Below are 26,111 nucleotides of genomic sequence, written 5' to 3'. Positions count from 1 at the left end.
CGTATAAGCAGCTACATTTGAGGTTGGGCATGGAGGCTCAACCAGTGGCCGCCATGCGGTCAAGGAGAAGGAAAAGAAGAAGTAGGGGGCGTGACCAGGGGAACCCGTTTGCCTATGGTGTCTACTGACTCTTTACATTTACTTACTTGCACAGGATCGTATATACACCTCAGAGATACTGGCGCAAATGCTCAGCAACCAAGTTGTACTCCATCTCTATGCTGCTAGCAGAAAACTTGCTGAAGTCTCGGGGTGCACTTCTAGTACTTTCAGGGTGATTGTATTTCAGCTTTCTTCAGAGACATGATCAATTTTACTCATATTCAAGCTACTTTGAAAGATACAGGAGAAAGTTAAACCTATCCATACCCGAAGCTCTGCTCCAGCTATTTTTCCATTATGTCATTCCGCTCATCTCTTGATTTGGCCCAGTCAGCGCGTCACTTATTTGACCTTGCTAACGACAAACTGAGCAGCAGCGTTGGCATCCTGGCTGTAAGTCAAGTGGTCAGGGGTGATAGCAGCAGTACCGGCACAAACACCATCGCCAGCGTGGCAGATGATCTTGACGCGGTCAGCGGGAACACCCTGGATAGCCTGTCGCTGGACTATAAAATTGTTAATTTCTGAGGTTTTGTTGGAGGATGAGAGTGACTTACAAGGATCGCCAAAGTTGACAACGGCAGCAATCTTGCTAGTGGTATCGGCAGGGAGAGATTTTGCTGCGTTGTGAACCAGCATAGCACCCTGCGAGTATCCAGACATGACGACCTTGGTCTTGGGGCACCTCTGGTAAGCCTCCTTAACAAGACTCACCCTGTATATGTTAGATACAAGCGACTTCATGAACTCGAGGTTTGACTTACATCTTCTGGGAACCGGCCTGGTCACCCATCTGCATGATACCACCAACACTGGCGGCATACTCAACACCTTGGACAGCGAGCTTGTCGCTTCCGAGCTGTTGAGCAAGAGCCTGGAAGAAAGGAGGTCCGGCAGCAGTGCCGACGTTGCCCATTTCAGTGGTACCGCGGGCGAAGATGACAGTTACGTCCTTGCAGTCGCCGCTGAGACCATTCTGAGTGGAACCACCAAAGCCACCGCTGCTGCCACCTGCAGATCCAAGGAAGCTGCCGAAGGGAGAGGTGGATGAACCGCCCTCAGCGCGAGGAGTCTCGCTAGAGCCTGTGGGCTGAGAAGCGGGAGCGCTGGTTGAAGCACTGCCGGAGGTGTCTCCTGTGGTGTCTCCACCAGTAGAGCCTCCTGGAAGGAAGCTTGAGCCACCACCTCCAATAGGGAGACTGGGAAGACCACCGGTTGAGCCTCCAGAGCTAGGAAGACCTGGAATGCTTGGAATGCCTCCAGATGAACCACCAGAGCCTAGACCCGGGATACTGGGAAGTCCTCCAGTTGAACCTCCAGAGCTAGGAAGACTTGGGATGCTGGGCAGTCCACCAGTAGAACCGCCAGAGCTGGGAAGTCCAGGAAGACCGCCCGTGGAACCTCCAAAGCTGGGAATACCTGAGCCAAGGCCAGATCCGAGACCCTGTCGAGGAGCAATGGGACCAGCCACTGCAAAGGGCACGAGGGCGATGAGAACAGACTTGGAGAACATGATGAATAAGGTCAAGTTTTTAAACGAAAGGAGTTATTTAGAAGCGAATGAAAAGAAAAAGCGAATGAATGCAAAGTTGCTGAGCTGAGTTGATCTGATTTCGACTCTATTGACGACTTTCATCCAGCTTATATGCTCTCAACTCCAACGCTCGAACCTCTTCCTGAACAACCCTGGATCGTGATAGATTCATCCAAACCTCGTACTTCATCCGCAAGGTCTTCCCGAGTTGGAAAGGCTTCCGAGGTTCTATCAATCTCTCACGACGGTGAGCCTCACCTCAGATCATTCCATTGCCATGCCATTACTCAACAACCCTGGCTGGGAACCATCTCGTAGATCGTTCATGTAAGTCTCAAGGGTGACTTGGTAGGGGTGAGCTTGGATGGTGAAACGGGACGAGGACAGATGAAACAGCGGCTTGGGCCGTGCGGTTGAAACGGCGTCTGAAGTTTAGAGCTGGACAAAAAGGATGAGACATTTTAGTACTACTTTTTGGTGGACGCTTTTTATGCTAGTTCGGGGCTCATTTATACGCTCAGTTTCACTGAGAAACAATGGGCCACACGTTTCTTTGTGTGACGGTAGGCAAATCCGAAGTAGTAGTCAATGTGGAACGCATGGAGATACGACGGCTGTAGATCATGTAGTAAATAAACTTGATTGATTTAATTGTCAAAGCCATTTTCGTTTTCTATCAACTGATCATGTCTGACTCGGACTGCGTTGTAGTTAAATTGCGTCTCGGGTATAACTCAGTTCGAGGAATAGTGTTATCCACACTGAAGCTTAGCGAAGAGAGAAAAAAAGAAGTCAAAGTATTCATTCTTTCTGATATATGACAAGTAAAACCGCTATGCTAAAAACATGACTGAGAAGAGTGCTGTTAAATCCTATTTGTTGCTTTGGTACGAATAATTCTCCTATTCGTGGAATATACATATAAACCTCCGTCATCAACACAAACACCACGTCTCACGACTCGCAACGTTAGACAATCTTGGCAATAACGGTATATCAGGCGGCATATTCCTTTTCTAGCTCACGAAACTAGCAGGGCTCCCCTTTGGAGGCACGAGCTCGGTGGCCTCATCGCCCCTCTGATCAGCGAGACGGACCTTGATGCCCGCGTGCTGAGCGTAGACGCGGAGGCCAATCACGCACACGGCATTCCACGGCTGTTTCTTCTTCTGCTTGAGTCGGGGAAACAGCGACGTGGGTAGCATATCGTCGTCTGAGCTCGAGGAACTATCGTCTGGCTCTGATGAGGACACGGACGCCGAGTCTGAGCTGTCGAAGTCCGATTCGGAGGTTGGTTCTGTGGGAGGCGTGAAGACGGGGTTTGTGTCTATGCTTTGCATGGTTGTTCTTCTGCTGTGTTGGAGACTGTGATCTCGTGATGGTATTGGTGAGTTTGCGAGAGATGGAGGGCCTCTGCGGTTGGCAGATGAATATTTGGTGGTAAGATCACTTGAGTCTGCAGATCCTCTTCCCTTGCTCTCGGTTTCTTGGCTCGTATCAACTGAAGACGGGTCCCCTTTTGGCTCGGTTGGTGTTTCACTAAGAGTCGAGACTTGCAAGTCACTCTTGGAAGAATCTTCTGGCCAAAATCCAGGCGGCGCCTTATCTAGTTTGGCAGCAGTATCATCCTCTTTCTTGCTAGGCTCTTCCTCATCCTCCTCCTTTGATGTAGGCTCCTCTTTTTCCTTTTCTTTCTCTTTCTTGGGCTTCTCCTTTTCAGTGTCCTTCTCATTGAGAGACCGATTATACTCGTTCCTCATCTGCACCATCGCTGCCTCCATACTGGCCATAGCTTCTGCCATCTGTTTCTTCTTCTTTTCTTGTTTCTTGCCCTTGAGTTTCTTCTTCTTCTCGAGTTCTTTCTTCTTGCGGAGGGCCTTATCCTCATCAACGATTCCGCCTTTGGCATGTGCGAGATCATATTGCAGACCGATCTGGCGTAATTTTTGCGGATTACTGTCGGCTCCCATCTTGACCATCTTCTGGACAGTCGGAAGCCAATAATATCTCTCGGCCGTAATTTTGGGGATAACTTCATATGTACCTGGCTCGAGTTCGACCTCACAATTGATCGAACGTCGATCCCACTTATGAGCCGGACGCACCGAGCAGATGGGTGTCTTATCGTCAGCTGTCTTAAGCAAAAAGTGCAGAACAAATTCGTACTGCCCCTTCAAGTCTTTGAAGTAACGTTCATCAAGCTGAGACTGTCAGTATGAGTTGGTTTCACCAATGATCAGCATACCTGTGAGAGCACAATAACCACCATGCCTTCTTCTTTGACCTCGATGATAAACTTCTTCTTAAGGTAGCCGGTAAGCCAAGAGATGCTAACACTTGTCCATTGTTGAGCTACCGTCCATCGCTCGTCAAAAAGACGAGTTCTGTACATCCACTTGAAGTTATCGAGCATGTCGCTGAAAGACATCCAGAAAATTCCGTCGTCGCCAAACTGATGCTGAAGCTTTCGAATCATATGAGGGGTCCATTGCTTGGAGCCATCTGACCATGGACCATGCCACTCGCCATGGCCATCTTCAGATTTCTGTCCCCAGGGGTTTCTGTATGTGTCAGTTGTATGAGCCAAGCCAAAACTGCAAGTCATATTTACCGAATTTTGACCAAGCGGACTTTGTTGCCATCTTCGTCTTCAACTTCGGCCACCTTGAGAATCGAGTATGCATGTCGCAACACAATTCCGTTGTTATGGTCCTCTCCTGGACCGCCGGCAGACAAACCAAAGACGAATTCTCCATCTTCACCGTCGGATCCCAACATCTCACGCCATAGTCTCTCCTTGCGAAGGACTCTATTACCAGCGACCACAGTATTGACGCCGCCTGTGAGATCTTCGACTGCAGTGCCAGACCACCCACCATCCAAAGCATGATAGTCACCATGAACCTTTGCAAACTGAAATCGTCAGTTTTTATCTTGAGTATATTAAAGAGACAACTTACAGCTTTCTCAAGCAAGGGTAGCCAGGTCTCGTTAGGGTCCTCACACTTGGCAAAGTACAAGGACTCAGAGTTAGTTTGCTTCTGCGTCTTGTAAAGCCGAGCTTTCTTGCCCGTTGCATCATAGACTTCAGTATCTTCTCCGAAGTCCTTGTGCTTCAAGTAAAGGTTATCGTCAACAACAGTCGAAATCCACTCTCCGTCGCGGTTGAAGACGAAGCCGTAGACACCGCATTCTTCATCTTTTGCGACACAGATCTTCTTCATTAAATCTTTGCGATGGGCGATAGTTGCGAGAGCAGCCAGCCACCAACAGTCGCCACCAGCACCTTGTTTGATGTCTGTACTGGAGAAGCCGCCGACTGTGAACTGAGGGTTTTCGAAGATCCATGGAATGCGATGGACTGAGCCTGGTCTGGAGTATCGAGAACCATAGTCCCTGCCGTTGAACATGCGTCTTTGCAGGTTGTTCTTGTTGATGTCAGGTTTGTCGTCCTCCAGCTCGTCGTCCTTCTTCCGTGTGTTGCGATATTTCTTCATTCGCTGAATATTAGGTCCCCTCTCGGACGACGCTGGTTCGTCATCACTGCTGTCCTCCTCAAACCGTCTCCCCATTAAACCATTGAGACAATTATCTTGGTAAGACGAAAAGTCGGTTTCAATGTCAAAGTCTGGGTCGCTGAATTTGGCATTGGTTCGTTCACAATCACGAACTATCGCTCTAACTCGAGCACGGCATTCTTTGGCAGCATCTTCATAGCTCTGCGCTGCATTGCGAGACTTGGGATAAGACGAGTCGGCGTCTGTGAGAAGTGACTCATACAGGCTCTGAGGAAAGATGGAAGTGACTTTTCCCGGTGCCTTAGAATGATACTTTGACCAGAACTTAGAAACCAGAGCTTGAGGGTTCAGAGGTTTACGCTTTGGCTTAGCAGGAGTAGGCTGCTGGCCAGGAGTAGGAGGAGTTGGCTTCATGGTTAAGAATTAATTTTCGGGACTTGAAATGTCTAAAGTGCATGGGAAATATTGGGGTCCTATATAGCCTCTCAAGGCGTCTTCTTTGTAAAGGTCGATTGGACGCCTTTGTCAGAGACGCAGTGATCTGTTTGGTTGATGATCACCAGGTAACAGCAGCATCGCCGTGTTGCACATAGGATTGCGCAAAGTATACTGAAAGTGCAGTGCATGCATCTTGGCCTGTAAGCCGCCACTTTACGCTCTCTACCCGTAACGAGTCGGTTACAATATGCATCGCGAACAAGGCTGTGTCAGAAGTGATGGTTGAAAGGTGGGTGAAGTGCAGCGGGAAGCGTTACAGTTAATTAGGCAACAAACGACAATAACTGGAGACGTCGAAAGATGATGGATTCTTTGAGGTCTGATAGGTTGATGACATGGACAATCACGGTTGAAAGAAAGGCTCTTTGTAAGTGGCAGTGTTCAAAGAAGCGATGTAAGCTATTATTCGCTGATGATTGCAGATTCCAGCCGAAACCGTGGTTCGTTGTGAAAAATAAGGCTGAAATCGTTCGTCAGAGTTGATCAAGCCAAGCGACCTACCCTAAAAGCAGCAAGTTGGGGGCCATTTACAACATACAACAGTCAGAACTAGAGCAACAGGTGCATGCCCAGAAGAGCACGAGGAAGTGAATTACTTGGTTTTATCAGCCTCATGTTGACAGAAATGGCTGATCTAGTCCGCTTTGTTCAGTTTTGAGGCCGTTGGTTCACCTTCTGTAGTGGCATCGTCTGACGTTGTATTGCAGATAACAAGACGAATCAAAGGCGACTTGATCTCTGCCACGTCAGCAGGGAAGATGCCTCGCGGGAGCCTGGACGAGACGAGGGAGAAAAGATGAGGTTCAACAAGAGAAAAGGCAGAAACGCAGGCTGATTCGGAATATAGTACGCCTGGACTGAGATGTATCCAGGGGTGGGATAGCCCCGGGTTGATTCAGACTCATAATGCCGAAGGATCATCACGACCCAGTCCATTTCTTGATCTTCGGGCATTCAAAACTGAGCACCTTCTAAAAAGAGTATCTTGATTCAATACCTCGATTTACTTCGATGCAGACAATACAGTCAGTGCGCAACTAGGTTTCGGTACAAATGCCTGATGCTGCTTTGACAGATTTGACAGCCTCCACTTGGTTCAGCAACGGCCTTGTTTTGAGACCCTTCATGAGTCAGTCAACGACCGTTTTGCTTCACTTATTTCTGCAAGGTACCCAGTGATCGTCATTTTTTGGTAGTGAACCAACCTAACGCATTCATTCCCCTTTTCTTTTCTCGGTATTGTCCATTGCCCATTCCATGTTTTGAACAAACTCTAAAAACTGCAAACTGCATCGCGGAGCCGGAAATCTCGGAGTTTCTTACGGAACCGCACACAGTTCAAGAGCACAGAGAACTCATCGAGAGTTGTAAAACCCACGTGGGACTGCAACGTTAGCGGTACAGTAGCTTACGGTACGGCGCTGGATATGGAATGAGGAAAGCCGTTAGAAGACAACCTGTGGATAGTGAGAGTTGGCCTCTAACTAAAGGTCCTGGCCTGAAGCTTGTTCCTTCGTCCATGTGGATTCTGGAATGTGAAAGCCCTGCCTGAAACTGTCACTGTCAACGGTGCAACCAAGCCCAATGTGGTGAAGAAAGGGTTCGTCGTCGGCAGTTGGCGGGGATATGCTCAATATCGGTATGGGAAAAGAAAAGTAAGGCGAAAATGACAGACCGATGATGTAATCGACAAAAAAAATGAGCCAAGGACCCTGACCCGGGAGTAGCTGAAACTGAGGATGATTTGGGTGGTGATATCGAGATGCAATTATCACGAGAAACAAAGACACTTTTTATAAACAACAAGAATAGAGAGGGAAAGAGCACAGCATGATCATCACATAGGCTCTAATTAATTCCCCAATGATCTTCTATAGACCCTCAATTGATCATTCTACTCGCGCGTAGTATACAAGACCCCTGCTTTTTCTACAGCCAAGCTCCTCTCCTGATCCGCTTCTTTTTGTCAACCCCGCCAAAATGCTACCTCCTAAACTCTCTCGCTAAAATTGTTAGTACACCTCTTATCACATCATGGCCATGGCATGGCCTCCTCGGCTTTGCCTCCGCCTAATACGGTCCTGATGCGCACATCGAGATCCTCCCTTTCTTCCCTTCTTCATCAAAACATCGACTCCCCCGCCCATGAGCGTCATCACGACGTCGCGCACGCACACAATCCACGAATACATGTCTCGACCTCAAGTCCTCAATTTCTTTCCGATCTGGTCCTAACTTATTCGACTTCTCTTTGATCCGGTCATATCCCCCGTTTTCCGATCATGGCCACAACTCCTCCTCCCGCCGCGGCTACAACCCTCCGAGACTCGAGACAGCCGACTCCTACTTCTCCTGTCGCTCCTACGCCGACTACGGCTGTTCCTGTTCTTTTGACTTCTGCTTCCGAATCGAGCGATGATGGAATTCGTTTGAGTCCAGCGGCTGCTCGCCGCTTCGCCCGCCGCAACCTTCGCCGCACATCCCCAACTCCCGACCTCGTCACTAGTCTCGTTCGGCCGCCCTCGCCAGATACTTTTTATGTTGGAGCACAAGTCTCGCAGCAAGTCAGACAAGATGTCAGGGCCAGAATTGATCCTTCATATTCGGGTCTTTTGATACCCAATGTTAACTCGGATCGTCGAACCGGACCTCTGCTTCCTCCACACCCATCTTCTCTCGGAATTCCCAAACGTTATGGCGGAAACTGCATCTTCGATATGTATTCTTTGACATATGTCAACGAACCAGATGCTAATTTACTCTGTCCTATCTGCCATGACCCTCTGGTGGATCCGGTTACAACTCCCTGCGATCATACATTCTGCTATCGATGCTTGCGACAAAGCATTGACTCGAGTCCTTCCGGAACGGCCTGTCCCATTGACCGAGAGCCTTTGGCCTGGCCTAACTGCTTCAGCGCACCACGGCTCATCCGCACTCAGCTTAATAGTCTCAAAGTCAAGTGCCCTTACCATGCACGAGGCTGCAAATCAGAAGTTCGTCGGGAGGTAGTCGAAACACATGCTTCGACGGAATGCCGGTTCAAGGACTTCACCTGCCCCGGCGCTGATTGTGACAAGAGATTACGTTCCAAACCTGAAGATGATACTTGTCCCCACAAGGAGGATAAATGTTTACACTGCAAAGTGACAATCGAGGCTACTGATCGCGAACTGCATTTGTTATCATGTCCGAACAGCAAAACTCGCTGTGAGACATGCTGGAAGCTCGTATATCGCAGCCAGACCAAGGAACACGACGAATTAGAATGCGAAGGTGCTGTCATCAACTGTCCATATAGCGAGCTTGGTTGTCCAGCTCGTGCGATGCGCGGACAAATGGATGCTCATACTCTAGCTTGCGCATTCCACCCAGACACCCCGTCAGGCATGATAATTCGCTCACAGCGAGAAATCATCGATTCCTACACCAACCTCGGCCAACAAGTGCAGCAACTCCAAACTCGCCAGGACGAGACAAATCAACGCATCACAGAATTCAACTCGTCTCTCAGTCGCCGGGGTGTGGGCGACTCGGTAATGGGAGACAACCGCACAATCCAAGACCTTGACGCTGGTTTCGAAGAAGTTCACCAGAACCTAACACACCTCGAGGCACGGCAGAGTATGTGGACTATCAACCAAATCATGCCTATTCGCGAGGAGGTAACTGAACTGCGAAACAATATTAACATGATTCGAATGCATGTTAACTGGCTCCTGAACCGAAGCCGCGAAGAAGGCCGCATAAGAGCAGCCGCGAGCTCTGGATCCACGGCAACTTTGCAGAGGGACAGGTCGGTAGAAGGCCCTCGTCTCGCGGAACGCCGTCGGTCAGCTAGTGTCGAAGGAACAGATTTGCCCCGTCTGTGATTAGTGTTTGCTTCTTTTTCTACTCTTCTTTTTAATCTTTTATTGGCGTAATGGTTTATGGAATACCCCGGCATTTACACGTAGGCTTAGTCGGAAAAGGGTTATGATTCATTGAGCACCGGCGGTAGTCTTTTATCATAGATTTATTTTAATCAGACGACTCAGGTTTGATATCCATGTGTGTTTTCTGTGTTTGGATGCTTCTTGTGACACATTGCCTATTTTAGACATGACACTGCGTCACTTAAAGATCTTGAAGGCCTGACGTCAGGGGTCTAGAACTTCATTCTTTTTCACATACATCGCTATTCATGAAAATGTTTGACGTTGACTTTAAGGAGGAGGCAGCCTGATCATAAGAGATGAAAGTTTGACAGCAAGATGCAATTTTCACGCAGACTGCCATAAGTTCACCATTTAATAACCTAAGAATAGCACATCATGATTGATTGGTTTTTGAGAAGCTTCTATAAAATATCAGATGCAAGTCTTAGATCTTCATCATGATACAGGAAATACAGATGCTGTATCCTCGACTCTGTATCACCTCATCTTAGACATGACCATCAGTGCTCAGAAACAGCGAGCCACTTTATATTGCGGAGTTTAGAAGAGTGCTGCGGAGTTTGGGAGATGATTTGGCAGGCCAACATAAATCTTACGGCTCTAGTGGTATATTCTTTGTTCAACTGTTTTCATCTATCCTTTGAAACAATGCTATTACCAATACCTCAGTGACTATTTCTTCCAGGTCCTTCTACACGAGTAGGCTACCAAAGTTTCAGCGCCACAGCTCAGAAGCAGCCACTAAAGCCTCACCGCCCCACCTCGAACCTCAAAGTTCCTAGGCCCAGCTCTGCCTGGAATCCCCCCACCCTCAGGTCCCCAAGCTCATCATTATCAACTGTACTCCGTACTACGTCTTTGTGAGGCTTGGGTCCACACCTCATAGATCTCGTCCATCTCACTCTCAGCCTCGCCATCCCATCTGAACCTCTTTCTTTCAACATAATTCTCGTCTTTTTTCACTTCCTCCTCCTTTTTCATCCGCACTTTGACTCGTAATCGCTATAATGGACCCCAACGAGCAACCCTCATGGGCTGGAGGCGATGCCCCAGACAAGGAGAAGATGGAACAGGCAAGTTGCGCCAACAGTGCTCATGATGGGGACTTTATGCTAAGCTAGGACCTCAGATCCGCGCGAGACGTCTCGCCAAGCTAGGGACATCAACGCCTGTGTCTGCCAAGTCAGATGAGAACAAGGCTCCCGATTCCGAATCGTCGAACCCCTCGCGCACGTCAACGCCGAAGCCGCACCCGCACCCGCAGCCCGCATCCGCTGAATCACGGCCCAAGATCAACGTCACTTCCGCCGCTCCGCCGGCATCTTCCAGCCCGAACCCCTTCGACAAGCTAGGGGTGAAGGCGGAGCCGTCGAGTTCAACAGGTACTTCCTCTGTGAATCGTAAAAGACTGGCATCTGAGATTGACGACGTCGTTCCAGCGGATCGACCCTCCCCCAAGCCATCCACCACTCAACCCGAGTCCGACGAATCCTATGCCGACCGAACATTGTCACAGATCTTCCGCATCACTGTGGACCCGCATAACATGGTCAACAGCAGTGGCCAACGGCTGACATTCCTCCCGAACCTAAACGAAGAACTGAACGAGTCCGGGGAGCCTTTGAAGCTGTCCGTGAACACGCTAGATCAAGCGCTTATGGAGGCGGCCAGCAGCTATCCCCATGATAAGCCTCTCATGAACTACTTCTTGCCATGCTGGAAGCGTGCTGTGAAAGCCTCGCTCCAGTTCAAGGGAACAGAGGGTCCAAAGTTCGAGGTGCATGAAGAGGCCAAGCGTTTGTGTATGAGCGGCTGCTTGTTTGCCCTGACCATGCCGGATCTCTATGGGTAAGCAATTTCACCGCGTCGAAGATATAATCCTGACGCCTCATGTAGCCGATCACCGAACCCTAAGCATGATACACTCATGCCATACCTCTTGAAGGGCGTGCAGGACGAGAACGGCCTTTGCTTCAACTTCATACAGGAAGCTATCAAGCGATTCGATGACGACGAGGCTTTCCCTGCTTTGTTCAACGATGCCATGGTTCAAATCAGCAGCAAGCTGGGTACAATCTCTATGGACCAGGATTACAAGCCGTATATCCAGGCCATGTTGACGTACACCAGATTCCCTCCTCTAATCGTGAACCTCGCCAAACACCCAACCTTCACCATGGCTCAGTCAGCTGCTGGAATCGAAAAGCACACCCTCTTGGGTCCGTTCTTCCGCATCTCACCACTTCAGAATGAAGTCATCAAGAGCTATTTCCCTGGGGCTCGTGGTCTTGACAAGGGTAGAATCGCAAACTCACAAGACGCTTTGCGAATGGTGCTGAGGACACACCAAGATGATCTTTTCGCGATCACAAACGCCTTTATCCGCGCCGGCCAGGAGACCAGATCTCGAACCCTGGACTGGTTCGCCTACATCATGAACTCAAATCACAAGAGGAGGGCACTACAAGTTGACCCTAGAGAGGTTGCTTCCAACGGATTTATGATTAACGTGACCACGATTCTAGACCGATTTTGCGAACCCTTCATGGATATGGATTTCAGCAAAGTAAACAAGATTGATGACAACTATTTCCGAAAGCAACCACGGATAAATATCAGCGATGAGACAAAGCTGAACGCAGACCAGTCATACGCGGATTCTTTCTATGCGAACAAGATCCCTGGTGAAACCAACTTCATCTCGGAGGCTTTCTTCTTGACCCTAGCAGCGCATCACTATGGAAGTGAAGCCTGCAACTCCCAACTGAAGAATTTGGACAGGGATATAAAGTATCTGGAGAAGAGAGTCAAGATTATGGAGGCAGATCGTATCAAGTTCGTGAACAATCCTGTCCAACTTCAACAATATGACAAGGCTGTTCAGAGGCACGTCGATGCTCTCGAGAAGAGCATTGCTGTCAAGCTTTCCATCGAAGGTGTCCTGCTTGATGAACGGATGCAGAGCACTTCATTGCGTTTCATGCGCATTGTGGCTGTGTGGTTGCTTCGTTTGGTGACTCGATCAGAGTACAAGCCTGGCCAAGAGTCGAAGGAGATACAGTATGTGTCCTGGCGCACAATATGGATGATGATACTGACAACTGTAGACTCCCCCTTCCTGCGGAGAAGTCAGATGTATTCTCATGTCTTCCAGAGTATACGCTACAGAATATCGTGGACAATTTTAAGTTCATATTTAGGTTCGTCCACCATGCTGACATTCGACAGAGGCCTCAACTAACAACTTAACAGGTGGCTACCTAAGATTCTCCCCAGCGCTGTTGGCGATGAAATGATTGCGCTTTGCGTAACATTTCTCCGCTCAACTGAGTACATCAAGAACCCGTACCTCAAGTCCTCATTGGTCTCACTACTCTTCTCGGCGACTTGGCCATTGATGCATCTCAAGCGAGGTGTTCTGGGCGATCAGCTTGTTGGCAGCAAGTTTGCCAATGATCATCTTCTCAAGGGCTTGATGAAATTTTACATCGAGTGCGAGTCAACGGGCGCGGATTCTGCTTTCTATGACAAGTTCAACATTCGATACGAGATCTTCCAAGTGATCAAATGTGTTTGGGTCAACGACCACTACAAGCGACAATTGACACGGGAGAGTCGGTCAGTAACCCCCAAAGTCATTTTTTGAGATGTTACTAACACCACTACAGAGTCAACAAGCAGTTCTTTGTTCAATTTGTCAACATGTTGTTGAACGATGCTACTTATGTCTTGGATGAAGCTTTAACCAAGTTCCCCAAGATTCGTGCTATTGAGAAGGAACTTGAAGATCCGTCAATACCACAAGAGGATCGCCAGAAGAAGGAGGAGGAGATGCAACAGCTGGCTAACCAGGCCACGTCTTTCATGCAGTTGGCCAACGAGACGCTTGAGATGATGAAGCTTTTCACAGAGGCTATGAGTGAAGCCTTCACTATGCCCGAAATTGTGTCTCGTCTGGCAAGCATGCTCAACTACAACCTGGAGACGTTAGCGGGAAAGAAGGCGGCTGCCGAGCTCAGTGTCTCTAACAGAGACAAGTACCACTTCCGCCCTATCCAGATCATTTCAGACATTGTCGACATCTATCTCAACCTCGGCAACTCACCAGTCTTCATTGACGCCGTTGCTGCAGATGGTCGATCTTACAAGCCTGAAGTGCTGGAGCGCGTTTCACGCATTCTCATCTCCAAGCACCAGAAGGATCCTGCCGATGTTGCTCGCTGGGACAAGCTCAGGGTGAAGTTTGTCGACGCCAAGACACTCCTCGACCAAGCGGAACTCGACCTGGGTGACATCCCTGCCGAGTTTGAGGACCCCATCATGGGTGATCTCATGAAGGATCCTGTCTTGCTACCCAGTAAGCATATTGTTGACCGATCAACCATTGTCCAGCATCTCCTAAGCGATCCTAAGGATCCTTTCACAAGACAAGCCATGACTATCGATGATGCAATTCCACAAACGGAACTAAAGGAGAGGATTGAGCAGTGGCGAGAGGAGCGGGTGCAAGCTGCCAAGGACAAGTTGAAGAGCGATGTCATGGATACCACAGAGGGTTAAGATCATGCAAGAGAATGGTTTTGAAAAAGGGGAATTATGTGATTAGACGTGTTCTGTTGTCTGTCGAAGATCGGGGATGGTGCATGTGTACTTCACTTCGCTCATGGCGTGAGCACGGAGAAATGGTCTGCTTAGAAGGGACAGTTTACATGAGATGACAGATCAGGTATGATGACAAACAGCGGTTCAGGAACTGCAGCGCATTTTTACATGATAAATATCTTGTTCGTCGGAAATATAGCGAGTTGCATTTCCAGTTAACCGTCCTATCTACATACACATCGGGGTATTTCTACCGTATCCCTTCCGCTATCCCCAACGCCTTCTTGACTTTTGAATCACAGCTCACGCCTTCAAATCCTTGTACTCTTCCAACACTTGCTCCAGCTCTTTGAGAATCTCCTGCTTGCGCTCATCAGAGCACCAGCTTTCCTCAACGGCACCGCGGACGATCCATGCCCAGTCCTTAACGGAGAGGCTAAAGGTATCCTGGACGCGGCAGTAGACTTCCTGGACGTAGGCGCCAAAGTAAGCAGGATCGTCACTGTTGACACTGAAGAGGACGCCAGCATCGAGGAACTTGCGCACAGGGGCGTCGGCGAGTTCGGGCAGGTTGCAGAGAGCTACGTTTGACCAGGGGCAGAAAGTCAAGAGGGTGCGGTTGGCAGCCAGTCTTTTGAGGAGTTCGGGATCCTGAGCGGCTGCGAGACCGTGGTCGATGCGCGAAACCTTCAGATGCTCAAGTGAGGCAGTGATGAAAGAAGGAGGTGCTTCCTCGCCGGCGTGAGTGGTGAGATGAGTACCAGTCTTTGCAACACGGGCATAGACCTCGGTGAAGAGCTCAGGAGGGAACGCCTTCTCGCTCGAGACCATGCCAAAGCCTGTCAGGGTGCCATCGTTGAAGTGGCCGCGGTCCAGAAGAGTATCGACAAGAGCATGAGACTCGGGAACAGGCAGATGGCGAAGAATACAGACAATCAGCTCGACAGTAATACCCAACTCCTTCTGAGCACGACGCTTGGCGGCTGTAAGTCCCGCGACGACGGTGTCGTAGCTGACACCTCGAGCGGTGTGCGCCTGAGGATCGAAGAAGATCTCAGCATGTCGAACCTTTTCGCTCGCAGCGCGCTGGAAATACTGGTACGCAAGAGTCTCAAAGTCGTTTTCGGTGATAAGCACGCTCATCCCGAGGTAGTAGTAGTGCAGGAAGTCATCGAGACATGTGAATCTTCCATAGCGCTCTCGCAACTTATCAGCCGACTCATAGACAGGATCTTCTGGCAATTTGATCCCGTTCTTCTCAGCGAGGGAGAAGAGAAGCTCAGGCTCAAGAGTTCCCTCAATATGAAGATGCTGCTCGACCTTTGGCAAAGCCTTGAGGAAGCTGTGGAACTGAGAATTGCACATATTGATCTTTGCCGATCAAGTTTATTTCGTCTTGGTGAGTTCTTGGGATTATCACTCGAGTCTTTCTTCTTTTTGTTCACCTTCACCAAAGAGACAGAGGCAATCAGACTGTGGAGAATTCGAATTATTCGCACCGATTGATCAAGTTTTGACAATGGAACTCGATAGGCCCAGGCCCAGATTGATTAGCATCTCGTCCAATAAAAGCACGTAGAGTTGCGGGAGCTCCCGGCCCCGTCAAAGTCATTCATTGCTTGTGGTTTCATTCATTGTGATCTCGGGAAGTATATCCAGCATAGGTAGATATATTAATTGCATGTGCGTATTCTGTGTCCGTAGACAAAGTAGTATTCCGTCGCTCAAATGGTCGTTATAGTATCTTGGTTGATCTCGACGTGTTGAGACAGGTATCTTGCTTGGCAAGCTTGGTAAGCGACTTGTCATAGTGGCATAGGTCGACATGGGATCCGTGGACTGAAATGAGTGCCGGAATCTCTTGCCATACTCTTAATTGAAATTCCTTTCAAAGTCCACTGATCATCGCATCAAGTGCTGTCCTCGGGTACTAGTCCCGGCCTAGTGGTCAATTAGCATCCTACGTCTTGTGCCTAGTCGTCTGTTGGGTTGGGCCATGGTGATTCACTTTTTTCTGCAACTCCACGGCATGAGACTGCACAAGTCTCTCCACCTTAAGAGGCTTCTTCTCATTTCCTCCTCAGATGCCAGCCTCTTGAGTGTCTTGAGTCTTGACCGTCACTTGACTATCAACAGCGGCTTATCGTGCCACCCCTGAACCATCCATTTCCAGGAATAGGGACGCACTCCCGTTCCGACACCCGCGCCAAAAGCAAAGGAACCCTGTCCAGTAGAGCACAGTACACTACAACCTCAGGAACAGACAGGCTGGGATATCGATGACTTGCGGGTCCCAAATCCACATCTCAGCACTCTCAAACGCCAAGCAAAGTTTGAGAGACATTTCTCTCATATTGATTACTTCAAGTTTTTCCTGCCTCGCTCTGGGTTCCGTGTTAGGTATCGCCAAAATCTGCGCGGGCTTCTGTACCAGCTTAGTATTAGCGATGATGATGTAGTATTCTTCCGTCTCGATGCCAAGGCGTTTTGTGTCCTCCCGAGCATGGGCTCAAAGAATGTGGGTGTCAGGAGAATCGATTGACAGCAACTTACTGGCTAGAATTGCCGGCTTATCGTTCCCTACTGTAGGAGCCGTATGCGTGCACGCCGAGAAGGGAGGATGGTCCTCTGATCTTGACTCGCCTCAGCTTTCAGCTAGGTTGCTACCCTCGTAAGGACATGTAGCATCTTATCCGTCAATCACTGTAACGGTGCGAATCGGAACAGTTCCCATGATCACAATCGGATGTGCATAAGGATTCACGACATCTGTAGGGTGACATGCGCTATCTACAGTAGCTTCTCTCTCTTCCCAACAGGCAATATGGCATTATGGATAATGGAACACGCTTCACGTTGGATTTTCGGATTCTCGGAAATATCAATTCCTAACAACAGAGGTGGAAAAGACCGGTTCCCCGACTTCGTAGGGACACTACTACATGGCTCAGTTTCAGACATTGCGGGGGGTTGGTTGGATCTGTGCCGCCATGATGAGATGTAGGGACCCAAACGCGTGCCATTGATGAGTTTCGTCCGACAGGCAGGTCCGGAATGTCATCCAACTCGGCCTTTGCTGTCGAGAATGGACGGCCCAGTCGTGTTTCTGATCTGAAAAGGATATAAGTCTCCGTGTGATTTCCCTCCAATAGAATCCACACAATCTCGAACGCCTCTTGGATACATTATCTGTCAGAGAGTCGTGTATTTAATATTACTAAGAGTTAGAATTGATAACTCTTGCTCGTTGAAAGCGATATGACGAGAAATCGACCAGAGCTGTCTCATACCATATACCTGCTTGAGGACTAGTCGCAATGTCGGTGGCGCCATTCCGTTCGGTAGCTTATATAACTGGCAGATGGCATCGGAACACAGGTGTCCCGTTAACTAGTTATACTAGTGTGCATTATTATCGTGCCTGCCTGACAGACGCTTCGTCGATTGAGAACACAGACCAACAGAGTTGAGGGTCCAGTCGCAAGTCCCAAGCCGACTTCAACTCGGTCCAGTAGACAAAGACAGGCGTTTCGGGCCGTATACAACGCTATAGATCTGCCTGTCTGGGACGTTCATTTGTCCATGGCATAACTCAACCGATGGAGCTGGCAGGCTGGTCCTAGAAACTAGGCCATGTGGAACAGGGTACGTAAGCTCCAGGAGTCATGAGGGACGAGGATGTTGAATTGAGAATGAGCCTGCTTGGTCTGTTCGCCGAGCGAGTGGAGAGAAGGGGCAGAACATCCCAGTCAAGGACGGCTAGAATGTCTCAAGAACCGATTAGCAACCAAACATCGGGCGGAGGAGCCACATGCTAATTGGACCAAGCTTTGCCGGCATTTTTACCAGGTAAATGGATCAGATAGCTAGTCGAGTCGCTAGAGGGGATATTGTACGGAGATTTGTTCAGAATAAGGTGAAGAATGCGGACTGCCATCTTCTTCAACGATTCATGTCAAATACTCAAAGTCTTGTGCTAGTCTCAGCTTGTGGCGGCTCTATGATTTAGCGGCGCTTGAAATTGCGACTGTTGTGCCACAAAGCTGCCTGCATACTTATCAGTGAGGAAGTATCCAATGGAGCTGAGGGAGAAAAGGCTTGACCTTGATGCTTATCCAACTGTCATAATCTTTCTCCGCGATCCATACGGTAAAACCACGTGGATTGACGTGGTTCTGAACACCAAATTCGCGTATCCAACCAGGCGATTACCGTATGCCTGGTCCGAAAACCAGGTTGCTGGAGAATATGAAGCCCATCCAAACCCATGGCAGTATATAGTGAGATGTGGGTCTCGATCAGCCCCAACGAAACCAATTGAAGAGTGAGGTGCAACAGATCCGTCTTATATCATTGGTCATTCTGGTCAACCTGACATGTAAACGTTTATGTGGCTTGAGCGGATCGTCTTGAATAGGAAGGATGAACCGCTGAAGAGTGACAGAAAGTATCTCAAGAGTACATATCTAATTGCGATATGTTGATCAATCATGCGCACACCGGCTGCCTTTCGATGTCTTTGAGTCAGTCGAAATGTCAAAGACTATAACGGCTGTCAGGAAGAAGAATGATCAACAAGTGCGGATGTATGCAGCCGGTGGCGGTGATTCGAGCTGCCACATTCCATCGCTCACGAATTTAGTCAGTTGCTCACAAACCCCTGGAGTCAATTCGTAGTTGAGTTTCATTGCACGGTTCTTGAAGGCTCGTTCCGTCATCCAAGAGGATGGAAGGACGCACCGATGGGCCAATCTTCAATTGCTGACTGTCAAATTTGAGGAAATCTGAGGCACTCGGGGTCTTTCGATTGTTGAAAATCGTGCCGAGTCTGTGTGATACTCGAACCGAGTTGGATGCTGTCCTATCCGTGTCAGGGACTGACTTTGATACTCAGAAGCGCGACTCATTCCCGGATGACAAGGCCCATAAACGAAGGACGGGCCGATGAAACAAGGCTTGACCATTAAAACCGTGCCAGCGGGCATGTTTGATCGCCAGATCCGTCTCTTCTCAGGTGGCTGTTGAAAATGCAAGGTTCTTGGCCGGGTGAAGGACCTTAGACCGAAGGGAATAGGCGAGTCGTTTGAAGAAATGGTATTGAAGTCCGTCGGAGAATACGAGGAAAGATAGGAAATGGGGAAGCTAGACCTGGTAGTGGAATTGATGAATCAACATATGGAGCAGGGGAGGTTTTCTTCGTCGACATGGAAATTTGAGCATGGGAATAGGGTAAGTTATACAGACAGGTAAATGTTCGTGATAAGGCCCTTCCTGCCCATGAGGTTAAATTAGCTGGTTTGCTCACATGGAGATGTACCACTCCAGAGGCAGGAGTTAATCTTTAACTTTATCTACTATAGGCAGGTACTAAATTCCCGACCGATCGAAGAAGGAACCATCTCAGAGACAGTGGGTTGAGCGAGAATCGTTCTTTCCCTGAATTAACCAAACCCAAGCCCAAGGAAAGTCGCTAACTACTTCGCATCGGATACTGTATGAACAGAGAAACACGGCAGGTGCTGCACGGTGAGACCCCTGTAGCAAGGCAACCTTAACTTTACCTTCCCTGTCTACAGCGTAAACCTGAGGCTCGCCTAAGTTGTATCGCGGCATGCATTCCCCCCGCCAACAACGTTATTTTCATATTCTTCTCAACTCCTATTTGCGAATTCAAAAAAGATACTTCCGCTTCCGCTTCAGCTTCAGCTGCATCTACAGCCTGCATCGCTCGCTCGCTCTCTCGCGCGCATGCGAGTGCCCGAATACCGTATCAATAACACGGTACCATAGCTCACACTAAAACCGTCTCCGAGATCGTGGTCCCTGCTGCAAGACGATAGTATGTATGTACATATGGCACCCCTTCTACGGTAGTCAGCATCCGAAACCACAACTCGAATCTCAGCCCACACGGCCCCCGCCCCCTCGATCTTGACAAGGGCATACGCCAAAGGTTAGCAGCGAATGAGGAGCTCGCCTTCATCACCCCAATTCGTGATCCGATGCTCTGCCAAGTATTCGTAGCGCAGCGTTTGCTGTTATGCCAAACTACGTACGGATACACAAAGACCTTGGGGGCCGTGACCAAACACGACTCGATACATACAAGGCACCGAGCAGAGTATACCGGTTCGGCCCCGCTGCCTCCGCTGGCGGACCATCTGTTTCCACTTCAATCGGCCGTTGGCAGACGCCGCAACGGATTGCTTTTAGTCTGAGGCGCGTGCCAACTCCCCAAAGCGAAGCGCCCCTGCCGCCACTAAATATGAATCAGTTGTCTGTGGTCCGTGTCCATGTCGCTGGTTCTCTGAATTTTAGGGATTGACTTGCATACGGATCAGACTTGGCTGGACAACTAACTCATCTCGTCCCAACTCTATCCTGGCATCGAAGCACTGCCTCTGCCCTTCTGGAATTTTAGAATACGTATGGATGTACCAACATACGAGGCGGGTCCGCATCTCTCCCACTTCACTTGGTCATGGACGTGGGCTTGATAGGATGTCTAAAGAAAGCAAGCCACTCAAATCTCCAACGCCGGTTGCTCGCCGACCTGTGCTTTCTTACAGTATGCCCCTGCCTTCTGTTACATACAAGGCGGGTCATGGCCTGGGCAGCACTGTATGTATTGATGATTGTACAGTCCCATGCGGAGTGCGAAATCTTTGAACTCTTCATGGCCCTGGACGTTGTCATATATGCATTCCCTACCGAGTGTCTTGGTGGTTGATATGCTTGTATGGTACAGTTTATTTTAACCTTCATTCCTCACGCTGACCAGATATCGAGATCCTGCCCTTCCATATAGGGCCCGGGCGAGCCACCCGTCCAACCCTTCCCTTCCCGGCGGTTCACTCGGCTCTAGCCCGAATCCCCACTGCGACCCTGACTGGGGATTCGTCATCCGCCTCCCACCCACGGCGGCGGATATAACCGTCCCATTGGCGAACACCTGGACAAGGTGGCACCTTCGGAAACCATCATGACCGAACCCATGCCCTCCGGCAGGCTGTGTGCCCAACGGCAGCTTGCAGCCCTCTAAGTCGACCAGCAAACGATTCCAGTCCACCAGCTCGGCGCAAGGCCTCGAATGGGCCAAGGGCCATTGTAATCGACATGCTCGGACTGCACACAAACGCGAGAGCAACTATTCTAGTTCCCGTCTACATCACCATTCTATCCCTGGCCTCAAACTGTCTATCGGCTGCTGACGCCACATATCTGGCATGACAACCATGAATCAGGAGTTAGTGAGCCTTGCAGTCCAGTACTGGTTGAGCTCCATAGCTCCACTAGTCAAGCAGTCAGATAGTAGCCAGATACTGCTGAACCATGCCAGGCCGCACAGACGTGTGTTTCAGTTCTGAGACTACACCCTGATGTGTGCAATCGCCTGCAAACATGTCACTATCACGTTAGTAATTCGGTTTGATCGATATATACGAACTACGGTTCTGTTGCATATTATCGCAAGGTGTTATGTCCGGGGAGTCTGGGAATAGATCTGGTTTATTATAGTGGCATTTCGTACATTAAAATCAAGTCAACATTTCTGAGACTGGAGGTTGAGATTCGGCGAATTTTCTGGGCCTCATCTGCAAATGCCTGACTGACCTTACTACAACAAGGCACGCCGATCTAGGCGCGGGGGTAGCACATGGCATCGCGGATAACACAAGGCAACGATGACCGAATATCGACCGGCTTGTTTGTGCATAACATCTCCGGAAGTACCAAGCTTTTCTCAGCAGACCAGCGCCGAGAAAAGCTTGGTCCAGACGGGCATATCGGTCAGCACAGCGCCGGGAAATGGCTCACTCAGTCGTTGGTCACTGAACTTATAGTGCGCTTACTGAACCAACGAAGTTTTGAGGGCATATACTCTATAGTCATCCTCGTGCCATGCATAGCGGAGAGCAATTGGCGCACAGGGTCTTCTTGTTGATTATCAAGTCCAAGATCTCACTACGGACCCGAGTTCTGACATCCGAGGGTGGCATTGGCTTGGAACAAGCACTTGTCTTGTTGGATCGATGGATATACTGCTAGGATCCGGGATTATGACTAGCAACATATTCCAGGATGCCCGTCTCCGCTCGAAACACATTAGCGGCCATGGCTGATCTCTCAACAGCCCTGCTCAGCCAACTCGTCAAGGGTCTGGCCACCCCTCCCCCCAATTTACCATCGCCTGGCCCAGATAATATTTCCGAATCTGCGTTAACGCGCGGAGAGCCCCGGATCACGGACCAGCGCCACTAACACGGTGCTGCTCCTGCTGCTATTGTGCCCGCCCAGGTAGCTAGTGACGAGCAGCGATATACCTGCCTGCAGGCGCCTCTTCTTCCATACGGTACATTTCCTCTTTCTCTCAGCCTAGTCGCCGTGAGCCAAACCTAACGACGTCAGCTCCGGCCTCGTGGCCTCGCCTTTTCTTTTCTTCTTCGCAGGCCCTTCCAGAACAACAGATTGTCCCGGGTCTCTAAGGCTGCGACTTCAACACACAGCCGACGCTCTTCTTGAAGTCACTCGTTCTAACTCGGCCAGTACTCCGAGCCGCAGATACTCTCGCCTACCGCTGGAACTTTGGACCCCAAATAGACATTCTAAGTCTAGAAGGAGTGCTGTCAGGTACAACGGTAACGGCCTAGAGCTTTGCTTAGCCGTTCCTGGTCCAAGCATTGTAGTTTGGGAAATCCGCAATCTATTCCTAGTGTTAAACAAGGTGATGAGCCGAATAACTACTTCGGAGCAAAAAGGTCTCGGGTTACACAGCTTCGCAACACTCAAGATATCCATTTCGCAGAGACGAATTCACACTGTTGATTGCGGACTAGGACACTGGCGGCAAAGATTGAAGGCTCCGTTGCAGGGTTAATTGACAAACAAACGGCATATCCTAGCTTCTTCTTTCCGGGCAAAGCGAGAAACGGGAGTTTGCCCACTTTGTACTTGACGACCTGCAGCTTTCGTTCAACAGAGTTACCTTTATGCTCGTTGACCGACGCCCCCCTAACGTTCATCCCGTTGGGGGACCTTTTGAGGCTTCCTCGACAAATCCTAGTAGAGGCTGGGCACCGAGAGGGCACCCAGCTATGTCAACACCACAGAACGTTTATGCTCGCTCGCCCAATCTCTCAAACAGATCCTACGACTCGTCTTCAGTCTCATCTGCAACTTCCCCCAAATCTTTGTCCCAGTTTGCGCCAGGGGCCATGAGTACCAACCCACGCTTGAATGTTCCGGCAACGCCCCAACCTATTGGCATCCCCCCTTTACCTCCAGTCAGTCAGGGCTTTCAATCGTACGGCCCAATGACCACATCATCTTCTCTTGGTCACGATTCACTCGCTTCGAATGAATCTGTAGCCAGTACTCCGGGACCATCATCCGCCCACTTAACAGGACCAGGTGTTCAGGGACAGAAGAGAGCATACCGACAGCGAAGGAAGGACCCCAGTTGTGATGCTTGTCGAGAAAGAAAGGTGAAATGTGACGCAACCGAGACGACAAGTTGCTCGGAGTGCTCGAGTCGAAATGTCAAATGTCAATTCACCAAGGAGACGAACCGGCGTATGTCGTCTATCAAACAGGTGCAGGACTTGGAGAAGCAAATGGAACGAGTGAAAAGGGAGAACAGTGGATTGCGCCGCATGCTTCAGGATCGAGAAGGGCCCATGGACCTCGATGCTGAAGGAGGTGATGAGAACAGCTCTAGCTTACCAGCCATTGGATCCGAACCGAAGCGACGAAAGAGACCGGCACCAGTTCCAGAGCTAGCGAGAGCGAGGGCCAATGTACGCGATTTCTCGAGAGGTATCTGGAAACTCCCGGCCCAGTATCGTGAACGAGCCCCTATATTCTTCGACCCCCCGAGACCAGAGCTACCTGCTAGGCACGTGGTAGACCAACTGCTGCACGCCTATTGCAACTCGTCCCACTCCATGTTTCCGATCATACACATGCCATCGTTCCGATCTACTATCAACGACCTCTACAACAGCAATGCGTCCAACAGAATGTCCCCAGCTTGGCTTTCTATGTTCTTCGCGGTCCTGGCAACTGGCAGTCTCTTCAGTCCAACGTCAAGCTCCCAGCCAAACTCCTTTTACGAACCTGCCGAATATCTTGAGATGGCCAACAAGATGATTGACCCATGGGCTAACGACTTTACTCTGGAACATGCCCGGGCACTAACATTAGTAACTCTCTGCCTGAACGAGATGAACCTAAAGTCAGCGGCCTGGGGGTGGCTGGGTAGGGCTGTCCGTGTTTCCCAAGATCTCGGCATGCACGTTGAATCGGGGCCATGGCCAGTGATTGAAGGAGAGATGCGACGCAGGACCTGGTGGATGATATACATACTGGACAGGACCTTGGCTACTGAGCTGAGCCGACCCGTTATGATCGACGACGACGACTGCGACGTGTCATTGCCAGCCGGGGTTGACGATCAATTTATCCACGAAGGAGGCATGTTGGTACCTACGGGAGCGGAACCTTTGACTCACTCTCTGCTCGCCGTTATCCATGTTGTACGGTCGTATTCGTCGCTTCTTACAGCACTGACACCCCAGTCGATGTCATCAGTTCATCTTTCAACCCTTGACACCCATCTGAAGAAATGCCTGAACACCTTTCCGCCAGCATGCGAACCTTCGAGCAGCGTGCCCCTTGCACCTGGCTTTCTTGCTCCGTTGGCATACCTATTCCACGCTCGTCTTCTCCTTCATCGGCATCATCTCGATCCTGGGTACCCCCTCGAGGCTCGGATGGCTTCTCTTGAAAGCTGTACTCACATTGCTCTCGAAACCGTATCTCTACTCCATCGATTAAACGGAAGCCTCTTGGCCGACAGTGCAACTACCTTGTTGACCACGCACATATTTCGCTGTGCCCTATTTCTTCTCCTTACAGGCTACATAGACCCTGCAGTGACGGCTGTGAGAGCACTGGCTTCCATCGATCGACAAAGGGATATCACAATCGCATGCGGTCGTTACCTATCGTTCTTTGTATCGGCCTTGGCAGCCAAGAGAGTTGAATGTACAAACTATCTAACAAGGAGTGCCCCGCCGCACTTTGGTTCTTCAAGGCCATCGATAGACCAAGCAGCTCTTCTACAAATGCTGTCACGCGACGAGGATTTGATTGTATACGTTTCCGCCGATCTTCAGGCATCAACTGATGCCTCGTGGCTTTGGGCAGGCCTAGAGCGAGAAGTCCATTTACACCAGTCCCCGTCGCCGTTTCAGCATCCCACATCGGCCACCAGAAACGAGTTATTCAGCCCTGAGGCTCGTACGGGATTGGACGAAGTCGACAACAAAGAATGGGGTGGATGGGCAAGGCTCGAGACGGCCATTCGTGGACTGGATGGTGTTCCAGCCACGACTCCGACCCCCTCGAGTGCAACTTGGACGCTACCTCCGCCCATCAAGAGCGAGACGCCTGGCCCAGCGGTGGAACTCCCAAGGCTAGGCGATGTATCGCGTTTTGGGTCCGAGATGCCTAAGTTGGGCGAGGGAAGTACAACGGTGAGCCCTGTGGCAGGGGGCAGCAGGACACCGAGTGGAAGCGCAACCGCCCCAACTACCAGCAAAGAGCGGTTGAGTATCGCCAATATTATATAAAGAATTTGGCGGGGAATTATGAAAGCGATTTTTAATGTTTATTCTATGAGCCTTGTCTTCCTTGTCTAGTGCTGGAAGCTGGCTCACCTGCAAAAGTTGAAGGAACAAGGCGCATATAAATAGCCTGGTTTTGGTGCATTCTGTTTTGAAATGGCGTCCTGATATTTAATTGCGTATAGCTGCTTCCAGGCAGTGCAGTATAGTACAGTACTGCCTGGGAGGAATCTGTACGAAGATACCACGCGCTGCATGAGATGAGTATAGGATTTTGCATAGCACAGAGGCG

General features: G+C 49.8%; 5 protein-coding genes across 5 annotated transcripts; 2 read left to right on the top strand and 3 right to left on the bottom strand.

Moving 5' to 3' along the window:
- Nucleotides 1-444: 444 nt before the first annotated feature.
- On the bottom strand, nucleotides 445-1,615 carry FOBCDRAFT_284642 (cutinase-domain-containing protein; the record flags this gene model as incomplete). The annotated part of the gene is made up of 3 exons (XM_031194595.2): nucleotides 445-608; nucleotides 660-817; nucleotides 867-1,615. The coding sequence occupies 3 exons, from the start codon at nucleotides 1,613-1,615 to the stop codon at nucleotides 445-447; spliced, it is 1,071 nt and encodes a 356-aa protein (XP_031029333.2).
- An 846-nt stretch (nucleotides 1,616-2,461) lies between these two features.
- FOBCDRAFT_174863 (uncharacterized protein) lies at nucleotides 2,462-5,908 on the bottom strand. Its single transcript, XM_031194594.3, has 4 exons — nucleotides 4,597-5,908; nucleotides 4,248-4,549; nucleotides 3,882-4,197; nucleotides 2,462-3,837 (listed from the first exon to the last, which is right to left on the bottom strand). Exons 1-4 carry the CDS (start codon nucleotides 5,566-5,568, stop codon nucleotides 2,653-2,655), a joined length of 2,775 nt encoding a protein of 924 aa, XP_031029332.2. The 5' UTR covers nucleotides 5,569-5,908; the 3' UTR covers nucleotides 2,462-2,652.
- Nucleotides 5,909-7,730: 1,822 nt separating this feature from the next.
- On the top strand, nucleotides 7,731-14,377 carry FOBCDRAFT_174860 (ubiquitin elongating factor core-domain-containing protein). Its single transcript, XM_059608495.1, has 7 exons — nucleotides 7,731-9,520; nucleotides 10,310-10,364; nucleotides 10,708-11,438; nucleotides 11,487-12,650; nucleotides 12,698-12,790; nucleotides 12,843-13,208; nucleotides 13,259-14,377. The coding sequence occupies exons 1-7, from the start codon at nucleotides 7,935-7,937 to the stop codon at nucleotides 14,148-14,150; spliced, it is 4,887 nt and encodes a 1,628-aa protein (XP_059466625.1). The 5' UTR covers nucleotides 7,731-7,934; the 3' UTR covers nucleotides 14,151-14,377.
- FOBCDRAFT_213275 (uncharacterized protein) lies at nucleotides 14,378-15,767 on the bottom strand. Its single transcript, XM_031194589.3, has one exon. It carries the CDS (start codon nucleotides 15,555-15,557, stop codon nucleotides 14,496-14,498), a length of 1,062 nt encoding a protein of 353 aa, XP_031029327.2. The 5' UTR covers nucleotides 15,558-15,767; the 3' UTR covers nucleotides 14,378-14,495.
- Nucleotides 15,768-23,287: 7,520 nt separating this feature from the next.
- Nucleotides 23,288-25,825, top strand: FOBCDRAFT_122921 (fungal-specific transcription factor domain-containing protein; the record flags this gene model as incomplete). The annotated part of the gene is made up of 1 exon (XM_031194588.2): nucleotides 23,288-25,825. One exon carries the CDS (start codon nucleotides 23,288-23,290, stop codon nucleotides 25,823-25,825), a length of 2,538 nt encoding a protein of 845 aa, XP_031029326.2.
- Between the last annotated feature and the right edge of the window lie 286 nt (nucleotides 25,826-26,111).

Source organism: Fusarium oxysporum, chromosome I, assembly GCF_013085055.1.
Source record: "Fusarium oxysporum Fo47 chromosome I, complete sequence".
NCBI classification, from domain to species: domain Eukaryota; kingdom Fungi; phylum Ascomycota; class Sordariomycetes; order Hypocreales; family Nectriaceae; genus Fusarium; species Fusarium oxysporum.
The sequence above is the reverse complement of the archived record's forward strand: the minus strand, read 5'-3'. Positions and strand labels throughout refer to the sequence as shown.